At 41.9% G+C, this 25,208-nt stretch overlaps 1 protein-coding gene across 2 annotated transcripts in view; it reads left to right on the top strand.

The window, feature by feature from the left end:
- Positions 1-25,208, top strand: part of LOC119657566 (5'-3' exonuclease PLD3-like) — a 59,235-nt gene that overhangs the window by 31,333 nt on the left and 2,694 nt on the right. For both annotated transcript variants that reach the window (XM_038064526.1, XM_038064525.1), the window contains exons 2-5: positions 10,399-10,613; positions 10,674-11,088; positions 11,156-11,326; positions 17,747-17,886. In XM_038064526.1, coding sequence (XP_037920454.1) covers positions 10,420-10,613; positions 10,674-11,088; positions 11,156-11,326; positions 17,747-17,886 — 920 coding nt within the window. In that variant the 5' untranslated portion in view covers positions 10,399-10,419. The remainder of the gene's footprint in view (positions 1-10,398; positions 10,614-10,673; positions 11,089-11,155; positions 11,327-17,746; positions 17,887-25,208) is intronic.

The raw sequence follows: 25,208 nt of genomic DNA, 5'->3' as shown, positions 1-25,208 counted from the left end.
TTAAAAAAGCGGGAGCTTCCGGTATTCCTACTTTTTCATCAAATATGTTGGGGATCAAATGATCTCTTTGAGTATTTTTCGAGGCCAGTCTTATTTTTGACATTTATTGAAAATGCGGGGAGTGCGGGGGTTCGAAAATGATAATTTTTTTAACGGACTCGTTCTCAGAAACTACACAACCGAAAAATCTTAAAAAAATCATGGGGCTGTTTCTATATGGTATCTATATCGATATCTACTCAAATTTAGTTAATAATAGTAAATTAATATGTCGTGGGGGAAATTGACTATACTAACTTAAGTTGAGCTAAGTATATTCTAGAGTTACAAAAATTCTGAGTAATATAGACAATAGTATGAAGCATGATATCCACCAGTTTGATGTACTATTATCTATGAAGTTACGGTGGCTCTAGGTTGTATTGAAAAAAATCACAATGGTGCACACAAACTCTATGCAAATACTTCCCATTCCGATATTTCATAAATTTACCTGAAGACCCCAATTAAGTTCATTCTACAGGTACACAATTTACTATCATAAGTAATAATATAATATACAATTTTGGCAAGTTTGAAAAAACTACAACTGTATAGAATTAAGATGATTCTATTGACTTTAATGTAATGTATAGAATTAAGGAATCATAAATACAATATTTACAATATTATTGCAATCTCTCTCTCAAAGCATAACACGGATAATATTTTGCACGCAAGGTTTTATACCCAAACTCATATTTAATCAATTCAATTATGACCAGATACTAAACGTGTTGGAGAAATTGTTCTTTACCACAATCTTCGCGCTCAATATTGTCAACCATGTAAACTGAACAAATCAATTTAGTGCAAAAGAGTGGCAAGACTCCAGTGCAAGAGAGAGCTTAAAGTATCTATTTGTCAGTATCTTTGCAAATCCGTGACGTGACAAGATGACCAAGAAGGTGATCTTAGTACGGTGGGAAAACTTCGGCCGAAATCATATGAAAGACAGCTATTTCGGAGCCTGGACCCAACGACTGGAGGGACTGTGGCAGGCCTGCCAGGAACGACATGAATGACCTTTTAGGAGATTCCAGTAAACAGAAGTCCTACTTGAAAGAGCACGAGAGCGCCGATGAAACGTAATTAGATTTGCTCACTCGTTTAAAGTCGAGGTTGGTGACATACCAGCCCACCACAGAACCCACGGACAACAGAGGATCAGCAGCGACGAACCGTATACAGTTGAAAAGATTAACTATCCCGAAATTTGATGAGAAGTACAGTCAGTAGCGCATGTATTGACATGTTCAATTCATTGATTCAGTGCAACGAGACGCAGTTTGCGGTTGAAAAGATGCAGTACTTGAAAACGCAACGAAAATTACGAGGTAGCAAGGCACAAGCTGCGAGAACGGTATGACAATAAACGAGCCATGGCATGGATTTACTTGTGCACGTTCCATAACTTAAACGTAAACAAGGATTCCGCTTCCTCTATCAAACGGACGATGGATTCCACTGCAGAGTTCATCACTAATATGAACAGTATCGGCTTCAAAACTGAGCAACAAGTCAGAAATTGGATCAACAATCTCGACGATTATGGGAACTAACGCAGACCAACTTGAAAACGTTTTTGGAGTTGCTGACGAGTAAGTTCAGGACATTCAAAGCGTTGAACATCGTTCGGAAAACTTCTTAGGTTAACTCACTGACGGCAACAACCACAAAGTCGTGCAGCATGTGCGACAAGGACCACTATGTGAATCAATGTGACAACTTTAGAGGGATGGATGGGCAACAACGAAAAACTGACGTAAAGAAACAAAACTTGTCTTTTACCTGTTTGAGGAAAGGACATGGCGTCAAACAATGCCCTTCGAGTGGCAGGTGCCGGACATGTTCGAAGAAGCATTATTCTTTACTACATAACGGTGGAATCACAAGCAATTAAAAAAAAATGACAATCAATGCTAAATCGTTCATCTCAACTACCCAAGCGTTGTTGGCTGGCGATGGAACCCAAGATCAAGCAGTGCTACTCGGAACAGCTCGAGTTGGCGTGCACAGTATTTCTGGCGAATTTGTGACTTTGAGAGCTCTGATAGATCCTGGGTCGCAAAGGAGTTTCATCACGGAATCAGTGACTCAATTACTTCTACTACGAAGGCGATTCTCAAAGACCCATATATACTGTGGGAGTGGGTGTAAGAATGCAGAGTAAAGGCAGTGTGGAGTTAGTGATCAAAGCAAGGTATGGACACTTCACAATCAACGTGTCAACTTTAGTAATACCGAATATAACGAATTTACACTCGTCACTTTGACTGGATTTTACTCGGCCCGACTTCCGCTCGAAGCAATCAAGAGGGCATAATGTCATTTATCGCTACTGAAGACAGCACGGAGAGGCTGGTCAAGAGGTTTTAGGAACTCAACGAGATACTGAGTGAGCAATCGGAAACCAGGGATAAGCAAGCAGTTATGGAATGGTATCAGCGGACTACCAGGCGGGACGAGTCTGGCAGGTACATTGTTCGGCTTCCATTTAAGCAGAATGCGGAACCTGGAAAAGCTCTTTGCAACTCGCAGCGAAGACGCATTTTCGGTTCTCACAATTGGAAAAACGACTGAGCAACTGAGCAACGATGGCGACTTGAGGAACTAATATATAACATTTATACCTTAAGCCAGGCCACATGACGGAAGTGCCTGACGTAGATAAGTGTGCATCCCTAGGATCAGGACTATCAACGAATCCTGTAGCGAAGTCATCCATCCGAACCGATTAAACATTTTAAGTTAACAACAGTTGCATATGGCACGGCCAGCGCTCCGTGCTTAGCAATGCGCACTTTGCATCAGTTATCGGATGACGAAAAGGAGCATTACCCAAAAGTGTGTCGAACCATTAAAGAAGACTTCTATGTGGATGATATTCTAACCAGCGGAGATACGGTCAAGGAAGCACAGACCATACAGCAAGACCTTATCAAAGTACTGCAAAAGGGAGGGTTTAAATTACGGAGATGGGCAGCAAGTCACGATAGCCTGTTGGAGCCTATTCCTGTTCCCGATAGAGAGGCGAACCCACCGTTAAACATCGACGAGGAAGATCACGTCAAGACGCTAGGACTGTGTTGGCATCCTGCAAGGGATTGCTTCTTCTTCAAGGTTACTTTACAGGAGTTTACAGGGACTGTGCTCACTAAACGACAATTGCTTTCTGAGGTAGCAAAGTTATTAGATACAATGGGATGGTTGCAGCCGTGGATTGTCGTAGGGGAAATAATGATGCAGCATTGTGGCTACAACCCATAAACCCACGAACCAATCACGGAAGAATTTTATGCGAAACTTTCGCTCACAGTTGCTGGCTCTCCATTCTCTCATTCAATTCCATGGACCTTGTGAGGTCTCAGAAGTAGCATATGCGGCAGTAATCTACGTACGAGTTACGAATACTGCTCGATCGAGTATTCAAAAAATATAGGTTTATAGTCCCAACCGTGGGATAACTTTTTGTTATTTAAAAGCACTTTATTACACTTTATTATATCACACATTTACTAAGATTGTATAAACTTAACTAAAGTGATTAAACTTGATAATGAACTAAAGTTACTAAAGTTAAATAAGAACCCGAACTGACTAAAGTTAGAATTGAAGTGAAATCGATGTTGTATTATACTAAAATTATGATACTGAGATGAGATCTATATTTATAGTGTTTCAGACAAAGGGTGCAAAATGCTGATAATGCATTTTGCATATTCTGTAATTTAATATTTCTTGATCTTCATTTGATCCAGGTTGTTTATATTATGTAGATCGAAAGAATTCGAATGACTCATCATATTTGAGATATGAATTGAATATTGGAAAAGATAAGATGATGAGTCATATGGTATTGATCGGTTTAGAACGGATTGATGTTTACGTTAGTTGGGGAATGTTTACATATGCACTTATATGAATGTTTACATTATAGATTCCCTATTGTGATATAGGCTGATGTCATTGTCTGGACTGTTGGTGGAGGTAACCTTGGGGTTAAGTGCAAGTGTACTAAGTGTACTTATGTTAGTGGGTGTAAGGTCCTGTGTAACTTACGCATTGCGAAACGCGACGGCTCCACAACTGTTCAACTCATAAAGTCGAAGTCCTAACGCTACTAACAAGGTTATTGAAGGTCGAACATTTGCATTTCATGTAAACTGATCGCAATCTAAGACGTGTATGACGTCATCACCATATAAAATGAACTCATATGAGCGGTGGCAGTTGGATATATCAAGGAATATTTTGAATTTTTAGTTGTGTACGAATGGAAAACCGTGCATAGGAAATTTCTCACACAAGACGAACCGAAACCTCTATACCCAAAGCGTCCCGCGTCTGATATTCCGCTTTGTTTGTTATATTCTTTACTTGCCTTTAAAAACTTGCATTCAAACTTAACAATATTTTACATGGTCGCAAACATCTTCTGAAGCTTTGAACGCATTGGTCTCGAAAAGACGTTATTAAAAATTCCTCTTTATTTTTCTGAAGAACTACTGGATCGATTTTAATAATGTCTTTATCAAAATAAACACAGTATTCGTCATTATGGCCAGAACTAGAATTTCCGAGATTTGTTCACATCAAATCCCTTTTTAAGGTTTTGTGTGAAACAAAACCTTATTAGAATCGATTCGATGTCTGTCTGTCCGTCTGTCTGTCTGTCTGTCTGTCTGTCTGTCTGTCTGTCTGTCTGTCTGTCTGTCTGTCACAGCCGATTTATTCGGAAATGGCTGGACCGATTGTCACGAAAATTGGTAGGAGTATGTGATCTGCCGTTCCCTTTACATGCAGCAACTGGCGCCATTTTGGGTTAAGTTTAAGGGGGGGCTCCCCATACATGTGAAAGGAGGCTGTAAAATTTTTTTTCACAGAATGTAGCCATGTGGGGTATCAAATGAAAGGTATCAATTAGTACTTTCCGAAACTGGTTCAATATATGATATTGCGTGAAATATAGGGGAGTGAGGGCTCCAAATATGACCATCAAAAAGTGTAACAGGTCTCGTTCTCAGAACCTATCCAACCGAAAAATCTGAAAAAAATCACAGTAGTGCAACTTTACGAAATCTAGGCCTCAAAATATATCCGGTTCCGATATCTGCCCAAATAAAGTTAATAATAGTATATTTCCACATTTTAGAAATTTACCCGGCACCCCCTTTATGTGCATCCCAGAAGTATAAAATTTGGCATGCGTATAATGAAGAATATAATGCACAATTTAATCAAGTTTGAAGAAAATCAAACTATTATTAACAAAGTTATAGGGGGTAAAACTTTACAATTTTTTGTGAATTTCGTGCACTCTACAACCTGCATGACGTCATCATCACATATCAATTCATCAATACCACAACGAAGTAAGTTCGTATGAATTGGGTGGAAAAGAATTATTTTGTTTTAGTTTTTTAATCATTTGTATATGAATATCAATTATTCCAACGAGACATGTGTGTATGTAGGTACAGTATATGCGTGCTAATGGACTTTGCGGGTAGTGCCTAATTCAGATAGAAGAAGTAAATCGGAAATATGGGTACGATCAATTGATATACGTGCATATATGTGTACAGTATTCGGAAATAGACAGTTTGTTTGTTTAGGCTAAGCGTACCATCTACGGCTGTAATATTTACGTATGTCTCGTAGTTTTGTAGCTGTATACGGATAGAAAAATATACGTTGAAATTTCTTAGATAAGATAAACACAAAACCTTTATACCCGAAGCGTGAGCTTCCGGTATTCCGACTTGTTTGAGGTTGACTTTGAAATTTTATTTCTTAAAAGCTACCAATTCTATTTTTCAACCGACCCCGGGCCGCACGTCTCCATTCTAAACAAAATTGCATTTATACTTTTCCCTTCGGGCTCACGGTTCGGTGAAAAACACTGAAGAAGTTGAACAAAGTCTCAAACAAGTCTGAAACCGTAAGCTCAACGCTTCAGGTATGAAAGGTTTTTTTGTTTTTATATGAAAGAATGTTTGGGTACATGATGGTTCCACTTATAAATAGCCCGTACGTTGAATATACCCGATCTTCAATTCGATGCTGTCTTGATATTTTATTTCTTAGCGAGTAGTTATTTGACGCGAGAGGAGCAAATTTGATCTACTATAACTTTGTCAATAATAGTAGGATTTCCATCACACTCTCTTGTGTGATGCTCTCTATTATTGCAAAATATAATTTATAGGTCTAGGATGAACTTAAGGGTGGTTCGTAGTAAATTTTCAAAATTTAAAAATACACCATTGTTAACTTTATTTGAGCCGATATCGTGACAGAGAGTTTGAAATAATTAATCGTTGGAAACACCGCATAATTACACTCAGGTAACAGAGAGTATTTTCAGGTGTAGATCCATGCACATGGTACCACCATAATTTTTTTGTCCAGATTCTCTGGTAGAGCAGTTTCTGAGAACTGGTCCCTGAAGATACTGCCCCCTTTTCGAACCCCAGCACTTCTCCCCTTTGCAACTAATGCCAATACTAATATCTGCTTCGAAAGGTACTAATCCTTCAAATTTCATTTGATACTTCACATGGCATTTCGTGAAAAAAAAATGCAGTCGCCGTTTAGGGGACTCCCCTCAAGTTTATGCGTGGTGTTCCCAGTTCCCACCATCCCAACAAATGTTGTGTGAGTCCGTACAGTCGTTTCTGAGGAAAGTGTGTTTGAAGACAGACAGACAGACAGGGAACCGATTTTAATAGGTCTTTTGGACAAAACCTTTAAAAAGAGCAACTTCAAAGTCAAAAACCACCCTGTGTTCAACAACAATAACAAAAATCGGATACATATTATGTTTTGATCTCACTGTTTATCTTGAAAATAAAAACGGAATACCGAGCACTTCAGATATAAAAGTTTTGTGCTCACCTAAGGCAAAGAACTTTCTATGCCCGTTTTTAAGGTTTTGTGTAAACATGAAACCTTGTTAAAATCGGTTTACTGTCTGTATGTCTGTTCGTCTGTCTGTTTGTCTTTTTTTTTCTTTTTTTTAGGAGGTGGAAATCTTCAAAAGACACTGGTCTGGGCACACCAATATGTGGGATTTTTACCCACTAAAACCACCCCCGACTCCCTCCCTGCCCCGCGGAACCACCCTAAGGTATTACATCACGGGGCGGAGTCAGCTAATTCTAGCTTAATCCCGTTTCTTCTACCGGCGGCGTACGTGACCGCGCTTTTCTCCTCTGCTCTGCCTTTCGCAATTTATCTTGAATAGATGCGATCATGCAGTTGACCGCATCCCAATTCTCTTGTTTTGCTAGCATTTTCGGCACCAGATTTTCTGGTACCAGTACCTCTCCTAGAGTCTCCTTTAGATTCCTTCTTACTTCCACAAATCTCGGACAGTGGAAGAATATATGCTCTGGATCCTCCGGAGTCCCAGAGGACAATTTGGACAATCGGGTAAGGTCTCCAATTTAAGCCTGTGCAGGTATTGGCGATATCCTTCATGCCCCGTGAGAAACTGGGTGAGATTATAATTATCTCACCGTGTCGTCTCCCCAACCACTCCTTGGTGGCAGGAATGAGCCTGTGAGTCCACCGACCCTTTCCCGAGGGTTCCCACCGCTCTTGCCATCTATTTATGGATCTCCCTCTCAGCGTTCTTCGTCTGCAATAAGGGAGAGATTAGCTTCGTATGGTATATATTCGCCATCTCATCTGCCAAGATGTCAATTGGCATCATTCCAGAGATAACGAATGCTGCATCATCCGAGACAGTCCTGAAGGCAGAGTATGCCCTCAGGGCTGTCCTCCTGTAGACTGCATTCAGTTTGCTAGTGTTAACTGACATCCGCAGCGCCTCCCTCCAAACTGGGGCCGCATAGAGCATGACTGAGGGCACCACCCTGGTCATAAGCAACCTAGAGGTGTGCCGTGGCCCTCCTACGTTCGGCATCATCCTCGCCAGGGCCATACTAGCCGTGGATGATTTATCACAAACATACTGTACGTGTTGCTTATAGCTGAGCTTCCTGTCTATCACCACCCCCAAATATTTTATGGTCGCCTTGGAAGTGATGATATGATTCCCGATTCTAACACAGGCGTAATTTCTTTTCCGGCGCTTCGTGATGAGGACCGCTTCTGTTTTTTCCTCCGCAAGCGTCAGACCAGAGCTCTCTAACCAGCATTTGACAGCACCGATTGCTTCGCTTGAGTATAACTCAGCATCTTCGAGATGCTTTGCGACAACAACCAGCGTTATGTCGTCAACGTAACCACTGTGCCTTCCTCCGGAAGGGGATCGTTGTACCTAATATTCCACAGTAGTAGGCCCAATACGGAGTCCTGCGGGATATCCGCGAAAACAACGTACTCCTGGGGTCCGTTATCAGTATCATATCAGAGCCTCCTTTCAGTTAAGTAACTACCGATGAAAGCAGCGAGATTGGTGGGAATACCAACCTTCGCTAGGGATTTGCGTATTAGATTCCAATTGTTGTTCCAATTATTGTTGGCGCCCACGTTGCCATCCAAATCACTCATCACGATCATAATGTCACCTCTAGGAAAGCTCTCCATAACTGCCTGTAATTGCTTATATAAAGTGTCCTTCTCCACTATATTAAAAGTCTCCATCGGTGCATAGCATATACAGTTTTGATGCTCTCCAAGGTGGACCGGGATCTTGCAGTCGAAATCTTGTCAGCAACTGGCTCCAACGTCATAAGACAGCACCCTGTGGTAACCATAAGTAATAATCGACTGGATTTCTGTTTGGTACCACTTGACTTTCCAGAGCACAGTGCCACAATTGCAGCAAGTAGGAGAGAGAGTCAAACTCTCATCATCTACTTCGTTTGGACTTAGAATATCCAGCCTATAGCTGCAATGCTCACTTGAGTTGAAGGAAGCGAACATTCCTGGGCCCATCGACAACGTTGTCGATGATCATGCATACATTCAATAAATCGATCATGGACCGTTTTCGATAGCTAAAAGTCGTAGACATGAAGTCACTCCCCATAGAGAGGCGTTGTTGACATTTCATTAGTAGTAAAGTTTCGACACTTGCAGGTTGCTGGCCACACATATTTCTATTTGTTTTATTCGCATTTTACTACAAAGAGGTTTGCCCAGCTCACAGGGCTCAAAATTTATGCCAGGAAATAGGAAGTCAAAATTATTGCTTCTTGTCACCTTTCTACACTTTCTAAGAACTCATGGGTGCCTTCAAAAATCAAAGAGAGGCAGGACTATGGAATTATTCTCACCAGTAGAGGCCATTTTTTCGAAACATTTTCTTAATCTGTTCACTACTGTATTAACTGTATTTTTAGCAGCATTGTTTTCACTTATTCCGAAGTATTTTATAAGCCCCCGAGTAGAACCTCGAGCATTTCATGTAACTCGATATCACCTTTTTTTGATGTTTTTAAAATTGCTTCAATGTCTGTCTGTCACACCCACTTTTCTCAGAAACGGCATACTGATTGACACGAAATTTAGCAAGAAGGTGGAAACTGTGAACGCCCACACATGCAGTAAGTTACATCTTTTTATGTTGAGTTTAAGGGGGCGAGGATCATCATACATGCAAAAAGGCGGGTTTAAAATTATTTTCGCCGAATATAGTAAGTTGAGTATCAAATGAATAGTCTCGTTAGTGCTATCCGAAGCCAATTCTAGTCTTGACATTTGTTGGAAAGGAGGGAAGTGTGGTGAGTCGAAAGTAATGATTTCTTTAACGAACCGAAAAATCTGAAAAAAATCATGAAGTTGTCTCTGCATGGTGTCCAGGCCTCCATATACTCTAATTAACTTAATAATAGTATATTTATTTTTTTGGGAGAATTGACAAGAAACCCCCTTTAAGGTTATCCTAAAGTCGTAAAAAATTGCAGTAATTAGGCTATAGTATGAAACATGATATCCCCAAGTTTGATTTAAATCGTACTATTATTAATAAAGTTATAGTAGCTCAAAGTTGTTTTTTGCATGTGAAATTACTGCAACCCAAAATAGTAAATATCAATATCACACTAAAGTGAGTAGTTTGCCAAATATACATATACATTACGGGCTACCCACAAATGGGATATTTCTGCGCTCAAATAAGTATATTTGAAAAAGAAACAAACAAAACCTTTCATACCTGAAGCGTCTAACTTCCCGACCTGTTCGAGTTGCTATGAGTATACTGGTTGGCCGTTAATTCCTCTAAGCCACTCTAGAACGTTTATCAACTCTGCAAACGTTGAATCTTGCGTATCCTGCAGCTATCATAATTGCAGAACTGATTCTCTTACTGCAAAGAAAAATCCAGTGCATAACCATGGGCAGGATATTTTAATAAATATACATAACGAATAATACTTGCAGGAAGGCAGCCAACAACCATTAATGAGAGAACGTGAAAAAGATTTATCTTCAAGTCAGGTGTATAAAGTTAATAGACTTTGGTGGTCATTATGCATTGGTGCGTTCGTACTGATATTGTTGCTGGTCCCGATCACGCAAATAGTGAATAATTTCTCAATTTACTTTTCGAAAACCGGATATCAGTTACCTTCATACTACTGCAAAGACGTGTGCAGGTAAGTGGACACCTCTTAGCTTCTTTAGTAGTTTTTGTTAAAAATGTGCTTTATTTTCAGCATTTACTTGGTAGAAACCATTCCTATTAGGCATGATATGGATTATATTTCAGAACATTCAATATATGATGCTTGGCTAAGTTTGTTGGAAGCAGCTGAAAAAACGATAGACATATGTTCGTTTAGTTGGAGTTTGCAAGGAGCGGACCAGAACTACGCGCTGTCTTTTGAAGACAACGACTTATTTCAAGCTCTTCGAAAATTCGACTCAAATAGGAAAGGCAAAGTGAACATTTTTGTAGATAATTTCACTTGGCAGGACGTCACCATAAGAGAGATTAGTCCATTGGAAAATTACCACGTACAACTCATGCATTTGCCTAAAGTAAAGGAGTCTCACACAACTGCCTGGGTAGCCGACAGAATGCACTTCTATCTTGGTACAGCCAGTGTCGACTGGAGATTTTTCCGGCAGGTATATATATTACACAACTATGCGGAATGTTCAAATTGTAAATATTCATTTTTCTCACCTAATCAAGGACAAGGAAATGGGTGTCCTCTTAAAGAATTGCCCGTGTTTAGCAGAGGAACTGGTTAGTATTTTTCATGCGGCGACTGTCCAACCCAGCACAACTGATATACGACCCGAGCTTGCCAAATTACATCGTATCGACTTTGACAATAAATATGAAATGGACTCTTTTTTCACGGTAAGATAATATCCACATGATTGCACACTTGTTTGTCTCCTGTTTACTCCTTTACGAACTATAGGGCAACCACAAAGTGAAATTGTGCTTTAGTTTCATTATCACCACACGTAATGCTATGCAAGTGATAAACCCCAGCAGCGACACAAACACAAATATCCAAGACGATGGGAATTCGAACCCAGGACAATGAGATTGAGAGACCAGCGCTCTAACCCCCAACTGCCGCGCTGTCAATGCACATTTGCATGTTTATGCATGTAAACTTAATCTATAAGATAAAAGCATTGACTCCTTGTGTTAGCATACTGCGTTGTTTGAACATACAGTAGACCTGGGAACCAACACCAGCAGTTCTACTGCCAAATCCTATCTCCAACTCTATGTGACGAACGCTCAGAGTTCTTCATTAACGAAAAACTTCACCCAGAGCAGGATGTAGGCGAGTCTCCCGTGGTTAACAATGAGACAAAAAGTACTAACTGGTTCTCCAGGTTGGGAGTTGGGTAGGACTAACCAAGGATTGACATTACAACGATGAACTCAGTAAAGAAATAAGACAAAACGTTTGCTAATTTTTCATAGAATGCACTAGCTCACATCGTATTCCAGTATAAAGCTTGTTAACTCAAAATTGTTAACCATGCAACACCTGTGTATTCAATCCTGGTGCGTCGTACTTAGGATGTGCCACTCGAACCTTTCTTACTGTTTGCGCAATGAACAATCCGTTGATCAAAATCAAAGAAACAAAGGACTTCTTTGGCATGTTTTATTATTATTTTCGAATTATCACAATTTCGGCGGATGCCGGATGGTGGTGGCCGGTGGTAGGTTAATGGGAGAATCCGTCGAGAATTCCCCGCAACATCGAGAACGTATACAGAATGGTGTACTTCTGCATGGTGTGAACCAGACTGTGCGAAAGTCCCAGGACATCAAGGCAAGCCGCGAGGGATTTAGGTGCAATACCTGTAGCTGACAATATTATGGGAACTACAACCACCCGCTCGAGACGCCAATTTTCTTTGATTTCCCGAGCCAATGGCTCATAGTTCACCTTCTTCTCTACATATTTCCGTTCGATGTTGCTATTATGGGGGATAGCAACATCAATAATATACGCGGAGCGACCCGTCTTGTCAACTAACAGTACGTCAGGCTTGTTGTGTAGAGTGTGGCGATCAGTCAGAACTTGCCGGTCCCAAAACATGCTGTAAGCAGAACTATCAAGTACTGCTTGCGGCTCATATCGGTAAACCGGACATGTTCCCGTGATCAACCCATGCTTGTATGCAAGGTTTTGATGGATAACCTTACATACAGCATTATGCCTGGTGATGTATTGCACCGGTGCCATAACAGTACAGCCAAAAATGAAATGATCCAACGTCTCTAACGCCAAACTACGCATTCTGCACTGGTCGTTCTCCACCTGTTCTTTCATGATGAGCTTTTTATAAGCTCGGGTGGCGACCACGCCTTCGTGAATGGCACACATGAACCCCTCCGTCTCAGCAAAGAGCTCCCCAGCACACGGCCATCTGCTCGACAAATGGCTGCCAAAGACAATTCACATGTTTACCGTGCATTGCCTTCGACTTCCATTCATTGATCCGCTCTTGGTCCGACTTCACCCCACTCAGAGGATTGAAAGATCGATCCTTCAAGTTAAGTGGAGTCAGTCCACAGTCTGCCTTATAGACAGCCGCATGCAAGGGACTCGCCTGCTCTTTTCTATAAAAATAAGCGCACAGCGAGTCGACTTGGCGATGATGTTGTGCCGCCACGTCAACCACGCCCCTACCTCCAATGTCACGAGGCAGGTTCATCCGCTCCACGGCCAGTGAAGGGATAGCAAATACATTCAACGCGCTCATCTTATTCTTCCCCGAGAGATGTGATTTCAGCACCAACTTTACACTTCGCAGGAATTCGGACAGCAGAGCATCCTTCAGATCACCAACTCGAGCATGGGTTCCTTGCAGAATTCCTAGGTACTTGTAGAATTCTGTCTCGGTGATAGCTTCGATGTGGAGGCCACCAACGCTATGTCCGGCATGCGGCTCGTGATGACCTTTGCGAATGGCTTGGATTCGACACTTGTCTAATCCAAACTCCATCCGAATATCACGACTGAACATGTCTATTATTCGCAACAGACTTCTAACATGATCGTCAGTCCCAGCATACAGCTTGATGTCAAATAAGTACATCAAGTGTGTCAGTTCGCACTTAGCACGTAGGCCATACTTTATTGCAAAACCATGCCCTCTATCTTAATTCAGTAGCCATGAAAGGGGGCTCAGTGCCATACAAAACCAAAGGGGACTCAATGATGGTGGTATGCCACCCTGCCATGACTGTCTCCAAAAACTTTATTAGTTTCGGATCAATGCGGTATAGATGTAAGATATCGATCAGCCAGGTATGCGGAACTCTATCAAAAGCCTTGACATAATATATCGCAACTAAAGAGCTTTCTTTGGCCTCTAGTTGCTTGTCCAAAAACTACCGAGTCGGTAATGAGTTGCTCTTTGCAACCCCTTGACCCAACTCGGCAACTCTTCTGCTCATCGGACAGAATGTTGTTAGTCTCGAGGTGCGCATTGATCCTTCCACTAATAATGGACGTGATGAATTTGTAGAGGGTTGGTTAATAAGTATTCGGCCTTGTGTCTGCGGGGTCCTGCACCGTGTCCTTCTTAGTGATAAGGTAGGTAATTCCCGCAGTGAGGAAGAGTGGAAACTCCTCCGGCCGACTCATAACCTCATTTATACTGCGTGCCAACCGACTGTGTACGCTGGTAAATTTCTTATACCAGAAATTCTGCACCCGATCCAAACCTGCCCCCCCCCCCCCCCCTCCCAGCTCTTGGAGTTGTTTATGGCTCGTTGAACTTCCTCTTCGGTAGCGTCCGCAAAATTCATGCCCACGTATTGGCATGGCAGGTGCCTTCGGCGGTGATCCACTCAGCATGCTCAGCATGCTGGGCGGGTAACCCCCAAAGTCCATCCCAATATTCTTTCGCTTCCGTCACCGAAAACTGCACTGTCTGGACGCTCTGTTGGGAATCGTTGAAAGATCAGAAAAAGTCCCGCTGGTTCTTCGCGTATGTTGCATTCTGGACACGTCTGGAATGACTTTCGCCATACCGTCGTAACCGACTGCATATGACAGAAAGTTTCTGTTTTAGTGTGTCCAGAATTTCAACTACGAGTGTCTCACTGGGGGTGGTATAGTTCCGGTAAACCCTCTGCACTTTATTTCTCACCCGTCTGCTGGCATTGCCAGTGCTGATCTGAATCAGTCTAGCAATGTCCTGCCTTAGTGAGTCCCGCCGACGTTCCAGACGAATTTTCCATGGTGGATCTCTTTTGTCACCCAAACCAATAACACGAAAGCGAATCTTCTGACCGTGCAATCTGATAGCCGCAACTGCACCACAATACACAAGTGATTGTAGTTGCAGGAGCGACATATCAGCACACAATCGAGATGCAATCTCATCATTGATTTGAGATAGAATTCCCGGAGTTTCTTGAGATGCATAGAGCCTGGGAATACCCGGTCTATGCAAAGTATCCATATCCGAGAATTCTATACAAGTTCTTTGAAATTCGTCCCGAACCTCAACGGAAACCTCAGCTGGACGGTGGAGAAGAGTGCTTCGGCGAGTACTGAAACTGTTGCCTGCAGTGCAGCGTGGTGTTGTTGATGCCAAGTCGAATACGCTCCCTGATGGTGGCCGGGATTGTGTCGCTGCGAGTAATAAAATGGTACTGGTCTGCGACTCGCTGCACACACGTGCGCGAATTGCGGGAAACGTCAATATTACCCGAAGGTGAATATTCTCACATAATATATGCGTATATTACGTGTTACGTACTAATGGGAAAAATTTACACTCAAATATCTTTATAAAAGAAATATACAAAACCTTTCATACCTGAAGCGTCTAGCTTCCGATTTCCCGACTTGCTGAAGATTCCGTCTGTTCCACAAGCCTTAGCTACCCAACCTTTGACTTTCATTCCAGTTTTGTCTTTGCTTCTGCTCCTGTGCGTTACTTCTCTTCTCTATTTTTACGTCGTTGCCCAAGTCTTCCCATACTTGTTCGGCCATAGCACTCAAACGATAAACACTACTGAATCTCTCTATGATACTCAGTCGTGTAACTTTCTTACTTTTCAATTTTGCCGTTCTTCTTCTTTGTCATTTCATTTCTTCGTAGTAATTATTCCTGAAGTGTTGTCTTTTCCATCTGCATTTATCCATCCCTTCTGATACCTTCCATATCTTGCCATCATTATCATCAACGGTGCAACAACCGATATCCGGTCTAGGTCTGCCTTAATAAGGAACCCCAGACACATCCGCCGCACTATATCCATAACCAGACGGTTACGGAATAAAGATGTAGTCATCGGCAGGCAGCTGGGGATCAAATTACTCGACCTCTGGCTTCAGAGAATCTGTTTGAGATGGCAATGCCGACACCACATTGAGTGCGTGGGTTACCAAAGCGAAAAAATTAATAGCCATTTTTACCGCGTTCGCGTCTTATATCAAAGCTTCATTGAGTTTCTTGTAGAGCACAGATATCGGTGTGCCTCTTTCAAAGAGCTCTTACGAGTTTCTTATCAGTGAGTGCACAAATATTTGGCGTACAGACACGAATTTTGGCTCGGATTAATTTGCTTACGTCCTGACGCCGCCCATGCGTCAAGAACCTTTGTTCTTGTAGCGACATTAAAGATTAAATGCACTTTATTGGTCGGCCTGTTGCGGGACCTCCTCCTGTATCTGAGCTTGGGGCGTTCATATTATGTAAAGAATGGCGGAAATGGTAAATTTTATCATTGGGTCAAATGATGCGAAATTGAATTCTAGCTAGTACAAATAAGACAGCAAACCTTGTATACCTAAAGCGCGCAGCCTCGGATTACTCGACTTGTTTGGATCTATGTTTGTGGATCTATTTTATTAAAAGAAATTCCTTAAGATAAACTAACTAACTAACTACAGTTTAGAAACCTTTTCCTTGCGTTCACTGCGCAAGGGAAAGGACATCTCGCAAATAGTAAGACTAAGAGATATTACAAAGACGGAGCACCACGAAAGGAAGTGAGAGAGACGTATGGGTTCGTATCCTCCAATAAGCACCCTGGACTGCTCCATCCCTGGTAGGCCCGTCCAGTATAGTTCCCGTCAACCGCTCCTCTTCATTTCTTAGATTCATAGCCATGAAACCGTTTCCCATTCCACAAAAGGGTTCTGGCACGTGTAAAGGCGTCCCTGCTCCCTTCTTGGCTAGTTCGTCCGCTGCCTCGTTGCCTTCCAACCCAGCGTGGCCTGGAACCCACAGTATCCAGACCTTGTTGAATGAGCTGAGTGTATTCAGTCTCTCAAGGCATTCCCATACCAGTTTAAAGTTCATCTGGTTGGACCTAAGTGTCTTAATCGCTGCTTGGATATCGATGAGAATAGCTATGTTCTGCCCCTATAGTTCCTGTGCAGATTAAAGGAGGCACATTTCTCTATGGCATATATTTCCGTGTGGAATATGCTAGTGTACCTGTCCATTGGCTCAAAGTACATTTTCCTTGGACCAATGACACCGGCACCCGCTCCCTCTGCTGTGAGAGATCCGTCAGTGTACCAAGTAATTAGTTGCTGGTTTAAACCGTATGTCGCAGCTCCTAGTTTGCCCTCTTACTCCAAGGTCTTTCAAACTTCTTATCGAAGTGAAACCTCGTTGTCATGTTATCCCTTGGTATCAGTAATTTAGGATACCGCCTAGAAAGAATATCAATTTTCCTTCGATTTAGGCAACTCCCCGCCTCACTCATACTACCTGCCCTCCTTGCCTGCATCTGTATGTGCAGACGGAGAGGGGTTAATCCCAGAAGGACCTCCAAGGGTACCGTTGGGCGTGTCCTTATTGCCTCACTGATACACACGCAAGCCAGCCTTTGGAGCTTATGTAATTCCCTGGCTTGTGTGCTGAGTTCGGTTCCTTCTGCCCAGATTACCGCGAGAGAGAAAGTATGATTCAACTTCTGCTTTTCTTACGCTTTCTACTGCATTCGACATCAAGTTTCAATGTGGGTATGCTCAGAATTCCAACGGCAAGTCTATCAGTGGAGATACTATGGTTCCATCAAATCGTCTGCGGTTATTTTGGTCGAAAAACGACAAGGAAATGTTGACATTGCCGCTGTCATCCTCTTCGTCGCTTGGCAACGACTTTAGGTCGTCCTTGCTCCCCCAGTTGCGATTATGCTACTACGAATGTAAAGGGATACTGGTCTAAGGCCCGTTGCAAAGTGGAGTCCTTTATTGCTATGTTTCTTTAAATTTCAAATTATTTATATTTTAATATAATTATTAATTCTATTTATTTATTTTTAATGCAGATTTCCGGGCCAATGAAGGATTTTATCGGAGGAATATCTACAGAAGATGCCATAGTTAAAGCAATAGCAAATGCCAAGAAATTTATTTATATTTCAGTGATCACATACTATCCTTTTAAGAAACAACTGCCGGATGTACTGTGAGTATTTAATCTTTCTCGCTTATCATTTTTGTTTGACACTGCAGCAATGAAACCACTTTTATTAAGGTTTTGTATAAAACAAAACCTTATTAAAATCAATTCAATGTCTGTCTGTCTGCCACACGCATTTTTCTCCAAAACGGGGAAACCGATCCGAACAAAATTTGATGGACAGATGGGAACTATGAAATCCAACGCACACAGCGAGTGGCATAAATTTAGGTGGAGTTTAACAGGGGGCTATCAAAAATTTTTTTCACCGGATATAGTCGTGTAGGATATCAAATGAAAGGTCTCGATTAGTACGTTCAGAAACTGGCATAAGTTTTGGCGTGAATTGCAAAGTGCGTGAGTAAGGAGTCAAAATGTACGCACTTAAAGTGAGATAGGACTCATTTTTGGAAACTACCCATCCCAAAGATCCGAAAAAAATCAGGGTGGTGCGCTTAGACGAAATCTAGGCCTCAAAATATGTCCCTTTCCGATATCTGGTCAAATAATCTTACTAATAGTATATTACTAACTTTTAGAAATTTACTGGAAAACCCCCTTTAAATTCATCCCACGACTTCCGAATTCGTACCAGCATAGACAACAATACGTACAATTTTGTATATACGTGCTAAATTTCATGGAAATCTGACCATTAGCGCCAAAGTTATAGCAGTTCAAACTTATCAATTTCGTGCAAATTAACTGGTTCCAAAGCCATGCAAATAAGATGCTGACGTCATAATTAATGAGAATAATCGACATTCGAGTGAAACATTAAAATTCCATTCCAGAAGAATCCACTTCTCTCCAGCCTTTTACTATAATTGATGTAGGTTACATTCTTGGCATTTGCTAATAATATTAAACTCAGAGTGTGAAGCATATGAGGTTGACTATTATCAATACAGGGGTTTCCATGAAATGACTTATTTAAATTGCTTTCTAAAAAATAGAGGGCAATGGAATTTTTAGCTATGTGACACGGAGCTATCGTGCACTCGTCGCTCCTCACATCCTTTTCTTTTTCTTCAGCCTTTGTCCCGTTCACAAGCGGGGTCGGCTCGTCGTGATCGGTTTCGTCATTTTATTTTATCAAATGCCTGATCAGGATGTAATCGCGAGGCCTTTAAATCCCCATCCAGTGTATCGTTGGCGTGAATTACATGACCAAACCATTGAAAACGCCTCGCTCGCAGTTTTCCACGATCGGTGCAAACCCATATCGATCGCGGATATTCTCATTTCAGACAAAATCTAAAAGTTTCACCTTCTATAACTTTGTAAATAATAGTTGGATTTCCTTCAAACTTCTCCAAGTTATGCCTTATGTTATCCCTTACGCAATTGCCATTTTGTAGTTCCAGCATGAACTTAAAGGAATTTCCGGCTAGATTTCTAAAATAGGAAAGGGGATGTATTTTGAAGGCTAGATTTTCTTTTAGATACTCCACTGTGATTTTTTTCAGATTTCTCGGTTGGATAGGTTCGGAGAACGAGATCTGTTACACTTTTTAGTGGTCATATTGCGAACCCTCACTCCCCCATGTTCCATCCAAGATCAAATATGGGACCAGTTTCGAAAAGTACTAATTGATAATTTGATACCCCACATGGTCACATTCTGTGAAATAAATGCTGCACCCTCCATTCACATGTTTGGGGAGCCCCCTGTTAAACTGAACACAAAATAGCGCCACTTGTTGCTTTTATAAAGGAAACAACAGACCACACGCTCTCACCAATTTTCGTGACAATCGGTCCGTTTTCGAATAAATCGGGTGTAATGGACAGACAGACAGATATCGACTCGATTCTAATAGGGTTTGGTTTTTTCCTCCTTAGATGTTCCCACCCTTCCTTGATAAGATTTTGTAATTCATGTGTTAGTGTGTCGATGGCGGCTAGATAGTTCTGCTGTGTGTGCTTCCACATTGCAGCCATAAATAGCTATGCAATGTGTAACACTTCGTTTGCTTGAATCGTAATCACACATACTGCCATTAGCCCGTAACCACGTACTCGATGCGCGAATTTTTTTCGCAAAAGTACCGAAGAAGGTCGAATATGCGCAATGATTGTTTATCTATCATACAATTTCAAGCAATGTGCATGGAGACGAATTTTCTGTGTGTGGTTTCCCTCGTGCTTAAATTCAAACCACTTTGAAATCGTGCATATTCGCATTGATTTCATTTCTTAGAAGGACAACGGAGAGTGCAGTATGTAACTGGTTGTAGCTAACTGTAATCTAGGCTTACTGCTTCGCTCCTAGATATGTAAAGACTGCCAACCAAAAGTTTGAGACCCCTATGAAAAAAGGTAGGGAAATTAAATTAAACTCACTATATTCGAAGCGTATAAAGGCAAGGTCCAATAATAATTTTAGTGCAGTATAAAACTGAACTGATTTTTTATGGAAATAACCCCCTCGATTAATTATTATACATTTTTCACTAATTGAACATTAGAGCAATCAATTTATTTACTGTTCTTGTAAAATATTCTTCCAGTTTTCTTGTAAAGCCACATGTCCTTATGATATTAGGTTTGTGAATCAAAAACCAGATTTTTTTGGAAATATCGACGTTTTATTGTAAAGCGACTATCAGAACAATTTCATTGAAAATATTGGCCGTCGCCAGTAACGACATTTGCCCATCTTTCGGGATTATTGGATGGATGCCCTTGCGAAAGAACTCGTAATCTTTGGATGCAGTCCATGAATTGGCCCATGTTTAAGGTTTTGTGTGAAACAAAGCCTTATTCAAATCGTTTCCATGTCTGTATGTCTGTCCCACCCGATTTACTCGGAAGCGGCTGAACCAATTGTCACCAACTTTGGTGAGAAGGTGTAGCCTGCGAATCCCTTTACATATAGCAAGTGGCCAAAGGGGGTAAAGTTGTTTTTGACAGAATATAGTTATGTGGGATATCAAATGAAAGCTTTTGATTAGTACTTTTTGAAATTGACCTTATTTCTCATATTGGCTGAAATATGGGCGAGTGTGGGCTCAAAATGTATGCACCAAAAAGTGAAACAGGTCTCGTTCTCAAAACATATCCAACCGAAAAATCTAAAAAAAACATTCCATTCCGATATCTACTCAAAGCAAGTTAATAATAGCATATTACTCTATTCTAGAAATTTAGTCCATTTAAGATTATCCTAGAAGTACAAGATTTGGCACTGGTATGGGGGACTAAATAAGACATAACTCTGAAAAGTTATTCAAAGTTAAAGTTTTGCATTTCACGTAAATTTGTTGCTGTTTAAGGCGTGGATGAGGTCATCATTATATCAAGTGAACTTATAATGGTGGGGTCAATGGTAACATTTTAGTTTTCCTTTTTTAGCTTTTTTTAGTTATTTTCATGTCAGTATGGATTATTCGAGACCGACATCCGTATATATGCGAATGCGCTAATTAAGTTTGCGGGTAGTGTCGAATAGGATGGACATGTGTATACGTTAGCACCAGCGTCATTTACCATACTTAAGTGCACATATACATGATCTTAAGCACGGAGTAAAATGGAAATCATCATCAACGGCGCAACAACCGGTATCCGGTCTAGCACTACCTTAATAAGGAGCTCCAGACATCCCGGTTTTGCGCCGAGGTACACCAATTCGATATCCCTAAAAGCTGTCTGGTGCCCTGACCTACGCAATCGCTTCATCTTAGGCAGGGCCTGCCTCGTCTTCTTTTTCTACCATAGATATTGCCCTTATAAACTTTCCGGGCTGGATCATCCTCATCCATACGGATTAAGTGACCCTCCCACCGTAACCTATTGAGCCGGATGAGGATTCTTCTCTCGAACGCGGCCAAGAGTTCGCTATTCTTCTTGCTAAGAACCCAAGTCTGCGAGGAATACATGAGGACTGGTGAGACGTTTCGAGCGGAACAGTTTTTGTAAGCTGAAGTAAGCTTTGTTGGCTGCCAAAAACCGTGCGTGGATTTCATCATCGTAGCTGTTATCGCTTGTGATTTTCGACCCTGGATAGGAGAAATTATCAACGGTCTTAAAGTTGTATTCTCCTATCCTTATTCTTCTCGTTTGATCAATGCGGTTCGATGTTGTCAATTGGTTGGTTTTTGGTGCTGACGTTGCCACCATATACTTTGTCTTGCCTTCATCGATGTGCAGCCCAAGATCTCGGGCCGAGTACCGTCTGCTCGATCTGGATGAAGGTAGTTTGTACGTCTCGGGTGGTTCTTCCCATGATGTCGATATCGTCAGCATCGGCCAGTAGTTGGGTTGTCACACATTGGTCATGGTCAGCCTAGTCAGTCTTATCAATTTCATCGGAATACCGAATTAACTCATGCCGTGTACAGTTTTACTCTGGCTATGCTATCATAGTCGGCTTTAAAGTCGATGAATAGATGGTGCAACTTTTGTCCATATTCCAACAGTTTTCCCATCGCTTGCGGCAGAGAGAAAATCTGATCTGTTGCTGATTTGCCTGGAGTGAAGTTTCTTTGGTATGGGTTAATGATGTTCTGGGCGGATGGGGCTAATTCAATCGGCTCCTGGCGACTTATGATTTTTAAGCCGATGAATTGCACGGACTGTTTCTTCTATACTTGGTGGTGGCAGTATTTGTTCGTCGTCTTCAGTTGGCGGGACCTCCAACTCGCCGATGTTCTGGTTGTTCAGTAGCTCATCAAAGTACTCAACACATCGCTCCAATATGCCCATTCTGTCGGAAATCAGATTTCCCTGTTTGTCTCGGCAGGATGAGCATGATGGTGTATAAGGCTTCATCCTGCCGACTTGTTGATAAAACTTCCGCGCCTGGTGCGGTTCCTCCCTGTACTTTTCTAGTTCACAGACTTCTCCCAATTTTCCTTTTTCCGTCTGTGAAGTCGCTTCTCCGCTCGACGGAATTCGTGATAAGTCTTTGCGCATGCCCGCGTTCTTTGAGAATGCAACTCGGTATGCAGCATTCTTCCGTTCAGTTGCTAGCTCACATTCATCGTCAAACCAGCCGTTCCGACTCTTTTTGCGGCTGGGGCCAAATATCTTTGTGGCCGTGTCAATGATAACGTTCTTCAGGTGGTTGTGAAGATCATTTGTTGATGCTTCATCTCCAGGACCTCTGTTGACTGCGGTTATTGGCCCCCCTATATGTTCTGACATTCATCAAGGCTGAGGACTGGCGGCGTTCAATCAGCACGTGGTCAATTTGCTTGAAAGTGGTCCCGCCTGGAGAGGCCCACGTATGTTTGTCAACCGCTTTCCGCCCGAACCAGCTACTTCCAACAACCATTTCGTGTGATACTGCTAACTAGATAATGCACAATCCGTTATCATTGGTATCGCTATGTAAGCTATGGGAGCCAACATATCGCCTGCATACGGGCTCCGTCCCTACTTCACTGTTGAAATCTCCAAGTATGATTTTGATATCATATTTGCGACAGGCTTCGAGGGTCCGCTCGTAGAAGGTATCCTTCTCCGACTATGCAGTCTCCTCTGTAGGGTCGTGAACGTTTATGAAGCTTATATTTCTAAACTTGCCTCGCAAACGCAGAGTTCATAGCCTTTCACTTATATTTTCAATGCTGATAACAGCAGATTTCATTTTTTGGCTGACTGAGAAACCTACTCCGAGAGCTTGGTTCTATAATATAAAGCGCTATAATATAAAGCGGCTCTTCTCCAGGAAACCGGTCCCTGTCCATCGCATTTCTTGTAACGCTGCTACATCAGCCTTATATTGGGACAGGGTATCGACTAGCTGCTCAGCAGCATTCGGTCTGTACAGGGAGCGCAAGTTCCATGAGAAAATGCGCAAATCGTTAATCCGTTGTCGTTGCCGGGTTCGTCCTTGTAAAATCCATCCTGTCCGAGGCTCGTTTCGTGGCTTCGTAACATCGGTTTTCGGTGTAGGGTTGTCAGCCCTACCCAACCCCCAACCTGGAGGACCAGTTGGTACATCTTGTTCTGTTTTTAGGTGCGGGAGACTCGCCTTCATCCTTCTCCGTCTGCAGTTTTTCATGGAGAAAGAACTCTCAGCGATCACCACGTGGAGGTGGAGATAGGGTTTGGTAGTAGAGCTGTTGGTGTTGGTTCAGCAGACGTTTCCCAGGTTTTATGCTCCATCGTGGGTACGTACCAATGCACTTTTCGCCCTGGGAACTATACTACCCTTTGATGGAAATGCCTTAGATCAATTTGGATGGGCAACGTTTATTTATTTAGTCATTAATGAAGGAATATTTTGCATTTTTAGCTGTTAGAGCACAAAGCTGCCTTACGGAAGGTCGCGGTTCAAATCTCACTGGTGACAGCGGGGTTTGTATCTTGATTTGACGTCGGATTCCAGCCGACTCAGCTGCGAATGAGTACCTGAGTCAAATCAGGGTAATAATCTTAGGCGAGCGTAATGCTGACCACATTGCCTCCTGCAGTGTACTGCAGAGTACCGTTACTGTCTTGAAGTGCTCTGACATACTTCGAGGCCCTGATCTAATTGGATTGTTGTCCCAACGATTATTATTATTATTACTAATGGAAAACTGTGCATAGAGAGTTTCTCACAAAAGATGAACCCAAAACCTTTATACCCGAAGTGCCCAGCTTCCGGTATCCCGACTTGTTTGTCATCGTCGTATAATGTATTTATTTCCACACGTTGAAAACTGTCAAATGGATCTTCAAAATGAGCCCCTACTTAATGAACTACTATAACGTGTTTACAAGTAGTGCGATTTAGTAGAAAATTCCGATTTTTAATCCGCCAACCTAATATTTAAAGCGACTAATGCACTATATATTAGAGGATCAGTATAAATGGATTGGTGGAATTCGGATACCCTTGCCTTGGTAGTAAATAACATCAGCTCCGTTTTGGTTAGATTCATGCCGAATCCGCATCTTGCAGCATGATTTCACTCATAAAAGAAGGAAACATTCCTGACGCCATATCATCAAGTTGTCGACATACGGCACCACTTTGTCTCCCCTGTCCAATATGAGTAGAATTGCATCCAATTTCTAAAAAAAATATGTATAATCTTCTGGTACTGGCTTTTGGGTAGGACTTCAGTGGACCTCCGCTTCTTCGCATGCTTCCAGTGGCCGACATCCTTGTCGCCCCTTGTTTTTCGGAGGAGTCCCGACATTGACGATTTCGGAGCAAGGGTACTGTGGCTAGTACTCACGCATTAAAGAAGGGCCTTATCAATAAACATTCCGCTATTCGAACGAAGTGATATTGGTATCGTGCGAAGCTTCTGTCTAATTCTCTAGAAGAAAATGTGATAATTACATTCGCTTGCGTTAATGTCAGCGAAACACTCCACCGGCAATGG

This window comes from Hermetia illucens, chromosome 5 (assembly GCF_905115235.1).
Source record: "Hermetia illucens chromosome 5, iHerIll2.2.curated.20191125, whole genome shotgun sequence".
In the NCBI taxonomy this organism is placed as follows: domain Eukaryota; kingdom Metazoa; phylum Arthropoda; class Insecta; order Diptera; family Stratiomyidae; genus Hermetia; species Hermetia illucens.
This window is presented reverse-complemented; position numbering and strand designations above follow the sequence as displayed.